Raw genomic sequence first — 10,110 nt, 5'->3', positions numbered from 1 at the left:
TGTGTATCAATGAACATTTATAGTCAGGTTAATACAGTTCAGTGAGCATTACTCATAAACGCGGATGGCAAAAACAATAACAAAGGCCTGAGTGACGTCATTTGCATACTATCTATAGATAGTTCGAAATTGACGTCACTGAGGTCTTTGTTATTGTTTTTTGCCATCCTCGTTTATGAGTAATTCTCACTAAACTGTAGTAACCAGTCTATAAAAGATCATGGTGACTCACTGTTTTGTATGTTATACTTCCGGATGGCAATGTTGTGAGCTTTCTAGCCAAGCGCATTCTATCAAAATGTAAACTTAAGCGTTTATAGATAGTATGCAGATGACGTCACTCAGGCCTTTGTTATTGTTTTTGCCATCCGCGTTTGTGAGTTGTTCTCACTAAACTGTATTAACCAGACTATAAAAGTTCATGGTTACACAGAGTTTGTGTGTTGGTCCGTTATACTTCCGGATGGCAATGTTGTGAACTCCTTGGCCAAGCGTATTCTATCTATAACGTGATTGAGAAAATCGTGTGATAACTAGTCACCCATTTGGTGTTATAAAAACAATAACAATGATCAGAGAGGTCGACTTCATTCACGTTATTGTTTATAGATAGAACGAAGATGACGCTAGGTCTTTGTTATGTTTTTTGCCTTCCATGTTATGAGTAATTCTCACTAAACTGTATCAACCAGACTATAAAAGTTCATGGATACACCTAGTTTTGTGTGTTGGTCCGTTATACTCTCGGATGGCAATGTTGTGAGCTTCTTAGCCAAGCACACACTATCTATAAACAAACAACTATGTTTGTCCGAGCACGTGTGAAGGAGGGTCACTATTTCAATGATTTGATTGGTCAAAAATCTACTCGTTAATTACTAGGATTCATTCATCTGAGATTGTTACTCAAGTGTTGATGTGGTTTATTGATAATGTGCGCTGAACCTAAATAAAATTCTCACATTTCGCCAGCCAGATTGAGCGCCCCAACACAAAAATATTTGTGTAACCTTGAACGATTATCGATGCTATGTGCTTGGCTAAAAACTCACAACATTGCCATCCGGAAATATAATGGACCACAATACAAAACTGTGTGTAACCTTAATTGTTTGTAGTCTACTTCATACAATTTAGTGAAAATTACAGTTTATTGGTAAGGATAGCAATAGCGATAAATAAACATGATGATGATGATGATGATGATGATGATGATGATGATGATGATGATATGATAATAATAACAATAATAATAATAATAATAATAATAATAATAATAATAATAATAATAATAATAATAATAATAATATAATAATAATAATAATATATAATAATAATAATAATAATATAATAATAATAATAATAATAATAATAATAATAATAATAATAATAATAATAATAATAATAATAATAATAATAATAATAATAATAATAATAACAATAATAATAATAATAATAATAATAATAGTGAAGATGATGATAATAATAATGTCACATGTGTGTATGTGTGTGTGTGTGTATGTGTGTGTGTGTTTGTATGTGCCTGTGTGTGTTTGTAATTTCCAATTATTTCAGTCCTTTGAAGTTCTTTAAAAGATGTGAGTTTGTTTTTGTTGAGTTTTTGTTTTTTTTGTTTTGCTTTGTTTTTTTTTTTTTCTGTTGTTTTTTTTTGTCACGAAATCCAAATGTCTTTCCCATGTTTCAAGACAAACATAATGAAATAATAAATTTGACCCTTTCTCCCTTTCAATCATCTCTTTGTATAATATCTCTTTGTTCACAGGCGTCAAAGCTTTTAAAATCAACAATTTATTACATTATAAAAGATTCCCACCATCCTTTTAATAAAATATCACCACAGACAGGCAGATATAATTGGTGTTATACGTAAAAATAAAATACTCACAACATCTCCCATCAGGAAGTAAGTGGCAACACACAAAACTGTGTGTATCCTTTAACATTTATTTATAGATAGAATGAAGTCAATCCAGTCTTAGTTATTGTTTTTTGCCATCCACGTTTATGAGTAATTCTCACTAAACTATATTTACCAGACTATAAACGTTCATAGTTGCACAGGGTTTTGTGTGTTGGTCCGTCATACTTTCGGATTGCAATGTTGTGAGCTTCTTAGCCAAACGCACACTATCTATAAATAGTTTGAAGATTACATCACTCAGGTCTTTGTTATTGTTTTTTGTTTATCTATAGATAGTATGCGCTTGGCTTAGAAGCTCATAACATTGCCATCCGGAAGTATAACGGACCAACACACGCAACTGTGTGTATCCATGAACGTTTATAGTCGGGTTAATACAGTTCAGTGAGCATTACTCATAAACGCGGATGGCAAAAAACAATAAGAAAGGCCTGAGTGACGTCATCTTCGAACTATCTATAGATAGTATGCGCTTGGCTAAGAAGCTCATAACATTGCCATCCGGAAGTATAACGGACCAACACACAAACTATGTGTAACCATGAACTTTTATAGTCTGGTTAATACAGTTTAGTGAGAACAACTCACAAACGCGGATGGCAAAAACAATAACAAAGGCCTGAGTGACGTCATCTGCATACTATCTATAGTCTGGTTAATACAGTATAGATAGTATGCAGATGACGTCACTCAGGCCTTTGTTATTGTTTTTGCCATCCGCGTTTGTGAGTTGTTCTCACTAAACTGGAATAACCAGACTATAAAAGTTCATGGTTACACAGAGTTTGTGTGTTGGTCCGTTATACTTCCGGATGGCAATGTTGTGAACTCCTTGGCCAAGCGCATTCTATCTATAGTGAGAATTACTCATGAACGCGGATGGCAAAAAAAAAAAACAATAACAAAGACCTGAGTGACGTCAACTTCGAACTATCTATAGATAGTATGAAGATGGCATAACTTATTGCTTTTTGCCAAACGCGTTTATGAGTAATTCTCACTAAAATGAATTAACCAGACTATAAACGTTCATGGATACATACAGTTTTGTGTGTTGGTCCGTTATACTTCCGGATGGCAATGTTGTGAACTTCTTAGCCAAGCGTATTGTATCTATAGCTGCTATTCATCTAGGTAAAATACCCACAACATCCTCAAGCCAAATAAATCGTACCAACACACAAACCTTTGCGTCACCTTAAACATTTATAGAGAGAACGAAATTGACGAGTCTCAGCTGTTTGTTATTGTCTTTAGCCAGCTATTTTTATGAGTTGTTCTCACTAAACTGTATTAATCAGAGAACGTGGAAGACTTCCTGTAAGTTATGTTGAAGTTAGACAAAGGGCTGACCCATACCGGAGACTGACTCCGACGTTCCGGCAATGCCGTCCTCTGCCGTCTTCCGGATAGAGACGTCGGGGACTGACACAATACTAAGAATAAAGAGAAGAGTCACTAGACCTATCCATACCAAACATCCGACGTCCTCTCTCGTTTATTGTTCGCACTGTGTTGGTCCTTCGGTTACAAAAAACACATTTCCCCAAGGACTTTGGAACCGGAAAAGTAGAAGGTGTGACGTCACAATTTTTCTACTGTCAACATGGCTACCACTCCGATTAATGACATTTTCAGACATGAGCTTGAGCTTGAGGTTTTTATATATATATATATATATAGCGCAATATCCACTAAACGTGCTCAAAGCGCTTTTTCTTAACAAGTAGGACATGATATGATGCTCGTTTGGCAATATTACATTTTTTTCGGACGGAGACAACGCTGTTAACGGCCATGTACTCATTTTACATCTGTGCGGCAATGTGGTCTAGTGGTATGACACTCGCTTTTCGACCTGAAGGTCTTGGGGTTGAGCCTCCCTCGGGGCATAGTTGAGCCCTTGCAAAAGGCTCTTTACTCACTTTTCTCACCGTACTCGGGTGTAAAATGAGTACCTTGGCCGTTAACAGCGTTGTCTCTGTCCGAAAAAAATGTAATATCGCCTTACAGGCGTCATGTCCCATCCTACATGTTAAGTGTTGTTGTTGGCCAGGGACCTTTGTAAAGCGCTTTGAGCACGTTTAGTGGATATTGCGCTATATAAATGCTCTATTTTTTAAACATCTGAGTACGGTGAGAGAATGTGAGTAAAGAGCCTATTTCCAAGGACTCAACTCATGCGCCGAGCAAGGCTCGAGTCCAGGACCTTCCGATCTGAAAGTTGAGTGTCACACCACTAGACCACATAGCCTCCCATCTACCTTTTCATCTACCTTTCCGTGTGGCTGTCACCCACGTACCCGTCAAAAACCAAATGTGAATTACAGTAATGGAACATCAACGTCTTGAAAAACATCCCTATTAGGAAGGGCCAATTTTGGAAACGTGAAACCTGAAATAGAATACGGCTGCTTCGTGATAGCCACATGGGTTCCTTCCTGGTCAACGAGAATGCTAAACCCCGAGAAACTGTGACTGTGAAAAGTACTGTACAAAACGAATAGAACGATTTAGATAAAACAACAACAACAACAACAACACACACACACACACACACACACACACACACACACTACCAAGCAGTGAACGTTTCGGGCTTTAGCACTTCTTCAGTTGAAAAGAATACAAACGATTTGGAAGGGCCCATTTTGAAAACTTGAGACTTGAAATAGACCACCACAGCTACGTGACACACGGGTTGCGAGTGAACATAAATGCTAAACCGATGTGGTCTTGTGGTATGACACTCGTTTTCGGATCGGAGCCTCGCTCAACGCATAGTTGAGTCCTTGGAAAAGGTTCTTTACTCATATTCTTTCACCGTACTCAAATATAAAATGATTACCTGGTCATTAAAGCGTTGTCTCTGTCATAAAAAAGAATTGTAATAACGCCTGTTGTTCTACATGTTGCGTGTTGTTGTTGGTCAGGGACCCCCTGTAAAGCGCTTTGAGCACGTTTTGTGAGTAATTCTCACTGAACTGTATTAACCAGACTATAAACATTCAAGGTTAGACATAGATTTGTGTGTTGGTCCGTTATATAGCTTCTGTGCGATTGGCTAAGAAACTTACAACATTGCCAACCGAAATATAACGGACCAACACACAAAACTATGTGCAACTTTGAACGTTTATAGTCTGGTTAATACAATTTAGTGTAGCTTTCTCATAAACATGGATGGCGATAAAAAAACAATAACAAAGTCATTAGTGACGTCATTCTATCCATACCCTTGAGCCAGGCTGTACCCATAACTTTATATTATTTTTTTCCCGTCCTGACACAGATCCAAGGACGGAATTGTCCAGGAGTTCGTGGTGATGGTCCAAGAAGGAATGCACCAGACTGCCGAACCTCCTAACGAAGACAAGATATTCTATTTAAAGGTTAGTGGTCGAATTTAACCGTAGCCATCGTTAACTTATAGCCTGACACTGGCCAAAAAATTACGTCAAAAGACAAGTCTTTGGTCGAAAAAGAAAACAAATCGCGAGTTGTATTCAAGAGGTCAACCAATGTGATTACTTGTTTCCTTGAGTACTACTAACAACAACTCACTAGACGCTGCACAAACTTAAAAAATGACCTCAAACTAAAAGTCTTAGAGGGTTCTAGTGTCAGGCAGTAGCCATCGTTATGTTATAGATAGTATGCAGATGACGTCACTCTGGCCTTTGTTATTGTTTTTGCCATCCGCGTTTGTGAGTTGTTCTCACTAAACTGTATTAACCAGACTATAAAAGTTCATGGTTACACAGAGTTTGTGTGTTGGTCCGTTATACTTCCGGATGGCAATGTTGTGAACTCCTTGGCCAAGCGCATTCTATCTATAGCCTGACACCGAGACCCAAAAGGACTGGTCTTTTGACTTCATTATTTGGTTTTTGCACCGCCTAGTGAGTTGTCGTTAGTAGTGCTCAAGGAAATGAGTGATTCCATTGGTTGAACTATTGAATACAACTCACGATTTGATTTCCAAAGACTGATTTATTGACGTCATTTTTTGTTCAGTGTCAGGCTATAAGTTAACGGTGGCTACGGCATGCACAAGAACCCTTTAGGACTTATAGTTTGACGTCATATTTTATTTTTGTGTAGTTCTTGTTTTTAGTGGTGCTCAAGGAAATGAGTGATTCCATTGGTTGAACTATTGTATACAACTCACGATTTGTTTTCTTTTGTGGTCTAAAACATGTCTTTTGACGTCATTTTTGGTTAGTGTCAGGTAACGATGGCTTAGGTTTCACCCTAATGAATAATAGGGAAGAAAAGTCGGGACATCAAAACCTCTCGGAAGGTCCTGTGTTCGAGCCTCGCTCTGTGCATAGTTGAGTCCTTGGAAAAGGCTTTTTGCTCACATTCTGTCACCGTACTCTGATGTAAAATGAGTACCTGGCCGTTAACAGCGTTGTATGTCTCTGTTCGAAAAAAAAGTGTAATATCACCTAACAGGCGTCATGTCCCGTCCGATATTATGTGTTGCTGTTGGCCAGGAACCCCTTGTAAAGGGTTTTGAGCTTGTTTAGTGAGAATTGCGCTATATAAAAGCTCAATCTAAATCTCAATTTAAAACCTCTACTCTTTTGGTTCCTAAATCATTGGGAGTGTGTAGAAACCATTCCTTGGGGTACTAATTCATTATGAATTAGTTACATAAAGGTGGCGTAACTATTTCAGTAGCAGGATGTATAGGCAGATACTTCGGATTACGGGACGTAAAAGAGTGAGGATGGATGATCTTTATTGAAGACCAGCAGATATTTAGACTAGAAAATAAGGTACGATCACTCTGTCTCCAGAGGGTGAATTACACAAGGTATGTATCCAGATCACCGGAGGAGTAGTTTTACACTTTCAATGAATTAGTAACCAGTTTTTTTACATCACATTTTGTTCTTTCCTACTGACGTAATTTTATTATTGATTTTAGACAGCCGTTTAAAAGGTTGGTTTTCAGTAAATTATTATCAATCAGACTATAGAATTTCAAGATTACACTATGTTTCGGTACGTTATATCCGACTGGCGGATTTTGTGATTATTTTACCAAAAAGCGTAGCATCAATATTTTGGTTAGTGTCAGGCTTATGAGATTACGGGGACTGACTTGGCTCTAACACACAATAAACGTTAAAGTTTTACACATGTTGAAGTTTTGTGTGTTGGTACGAAAGATCTGGCGGGAAAAATAGGTGATTATTTTACCTAAACCCATGGCATCAATAAGGAGCAATGGTATCAAATAGATCTTTATCAAATATTGGCAGCAGAGATGTGGTTTCTTAGAAGGATGTTAAGAATCTCATGGACAGAGAAGAAAACTAATGAAGAAGTATTAGAGCAAGCTGAAACTATAAGGTTACTAATACGTACAATAAGAAAAAGACAAGTGCAATTTTAGGGCACCTAAATCGACATAAATGCATTGAACATCTTGCTCTCACAGGATCTAGGAAAGATAGAAGGTAAAAAGAGTAAAGGGAGACCAAAAAAACATATTTGAATAGTTTAAACAGCTGGGTGACAAAGAAAGCGAAGAGGAGTATTGGTTTTTTGAGGTTATAGATAGTATGCACTTGGCTAAGAAGCTCACAACATTGCCATCCGGACCAACAAACAAAACTATATGTAACCTTGAACTTTTATATTATTATGGTTAATACAGTTTAGTGAAGATAACGTATAATCGCGGATGGCAAAAAAAAAAAAAAATAACAAAGACCAGAGTGACGACATCTTCGTTCCATCTATCTGATCACCGATGTCTGGCACAGACTTGGTACTTGAAGCAGAAGAATCAAATATTGTATTATTTTTGATGTTTTAATTCTAGTCGCGTGGAAAGTAATTGAACGATGTAGTACAAGAACTCACAGTGTGATTAAAACTGTCACGTAATGCTGGTGTGGTGACTCCTCCAGTCACGTCTTTGTCACGTAGGAACTCTTTTTTTTTGTGACATGAAGGTCTAAATTGTCGTCCCCTAACCATACACATTTTTCAATATATTTTTCTCTTTTGTAAAGTCTCAGGTTTGAGGGCTTTTGGCAAATTGAGGATTGGTTCAATCGGTAGATGTCGCAAGAAGGATTTCCAGGCCAAATTTTATGTTCAAATTTTAAAAATAAATAAATAAATAAATAAATAAATAAAATGAAAATTTAAAAATAAATAAATAAAATTCCCTTTATTCATCCATTAGGGGAAATTTGTCTGTTGGATTTATTCCAAGGGAAGACTGGAATAACCCAGGCGTCAGCCGCAGTGCAGCGACGAAAATCGAGCTAGGGCGAGGTGACTTGCTCAAGGCCACACAGCGCAGTGGCAGGTGGTCGAACTCCGTACATTTCGAGTAAGAAGCAAATACCATACCGCTGAACCACGTTGCCTTCAAATGTGGTTTTCTGAGTATAAATAGAACGAAATAGACGTCACTCCACTTGTTGGTATTGTTTTTAGCCATCCTTTTTTATGAGTGGTTCTCGATAAATTGTATCAGACTATAAATGTTAAAGTAGGGTTGGGCAAATCTGGGTCGAAATTTCAATTCCAGTGATTTCTAATGCCAAATAGTGTGTAGAATAGGAATCTGGAAAAATTTTTTGAAAAAAATGATTCTTTAGGTTGGTTCAGAGCATTTTTTTGCAAAATGGCCGATTTTTTAGGCCAATTTTGATTTTTTTTAGATAATGCCTTTAAAAGACGCTTTTTATGCTAAATGTAAAGAACAGGTGAAGCCAAACACAGAAACCAAAAAACAAAATTAAAATCGGTTCAAAATTTCAGTTTTTATTGACTCATCATAATTTCCAAGATGGCCGCCGTTTTTAACAATTTCTTAAATAAATTTTTTTCCCCTTAACCAAATGTACAAGTGTGACACATGTCTTAACCTGTTTTTGAAAGGAGAATACGATTCTGGTGACATAAAATAGAAAATGAGTGATTTGGGTCTTTAAAATGAGCAATTTCTGTCTTTTCTAAGAAAAAAGGGGAAAAGAATAGGGTCAAAGGTCAAGTCAAGGTCACCCATCGTCATCTTGATTGTCTACTTCAAATTTGTTACAGAATAACATTTGTTCCATTTATATTACTCAGTCCATTTTTTAAATCACTCAAGGGAAGCAACTCTAATTACTCAAAATTACATTTCAAAATGTGTAAACAATGTCTTGTTGACTTTCAGATGAATGAAAATCAGCCATCAAGATGAGTGCCGTAACTACAAGAAATGAAGCAAAAAAGGATTTGTTTGGAAAAACATTTAAAGAACTTTATGAGTTCACACCAACTGCAAGCTTACCCGCTGGCCATATTGTTATTGGTCGAATGTTGGCATTATGCAAAACTACCAAAGGTATCAAATCATACAGCCGTGCTGATGCCAGTAAAATGGTAGCAAATGAGTTAAGAAGAGACTGGATTACAAAGAATGTCTACCCTATGAAAGAGCCTGCAGTTGCACAAAGAATCCAGAAAGATTATGAAAAATTTAACGCCTTAAGAAAATATGAAAATTCAAAGAAGATCAAGACTGAGAAATGGTGTGAAAATGCTGAAAACTTCAGAGATTCACTAACAAAAAATGCATATGACATACGATGTAATGATGCATCTTTCCAAAAGCAAATGGAAGAAGACTTTGGAGTAAAGATGACACAAGAAGATATTGATTTTCACCAAGATAACTGTTTTGGGAGTTAAAAGTTAATGTGTACCAACACTGTACCCAAAGACTGGGAGAGAATGAAAAAGAGAAAGCAGTCCAGAGAGGACTCAGTTCAAAAGAAACGCTTCAAACAGTGTGAAGATGAGAATGAACAGAAAGAAATAAATAGAAATGAGTTACTAAATTCAGTGATAGGTGAGAGTATTGACTCTGGGAACCTTAATCTTCATTCAAAGAGAAGACTCTTTACAGACCCAACAAAAGTAAACGCATCCTCATCAAAACATACCTTTGAACATATGAGTATGAATAGAGAAAAAAATTCCCAAGATTTTCCATAACATTTCCGAAGGTTAAAATAAGAAACACCTCTAAAGCATTAAATGAAAGTGTGATACGATGTCTTGTTCAGTGTCAAAGTGAGAGCTCATGTTCAACAATGGAAGTTTGCAAAATAATGGTGAATGTTGCTAACATTGTATTTCATCAGGAT

At 36.7% G+C, this 10,110-nt stretch overlaps 1 protein-coding gene across 1 annotated transcript; it reads left to right on the top strand.

The window, feature by feature from the left end:
* Window positions 1–9,157: 9,157 nt before the first annotated feature.
* LOC144957625 (uncharacterized) lies at window positions 9,158–9,652 on the top strand. Its single transcript, XM_078888968.1, has one exon. The coding sequence runs from the start codon at window positions 9,158–9,160 to the stop codon at window positions 9,650–9,652; it is 495 nt and encodes a 164-aa protein (XP_078745094.1).
* The last annotated feature ends 458 nt before the right edge of the window (window positions 9,653–10,110 follow it).

The sequence above is a fragment of the Berghia stephanieae genome, chromosome 12 (genome assembly GCF_034508935.2).
Source record: "Berghia stephanieae isolate SIO BIC M18660-M18661 chromosome 12, UCSD_Bste_1.3, whole genome shotgun sequence".
NCBI lineage: Eukaryota > Metazoa > Mollusca > Gastropoda > Nudibranchia > Aeolidiidae > Berghia > Berghia stephanieae.
This window is presented reverse-complemented; position numbering and strand designations above follow the sequence as displayed.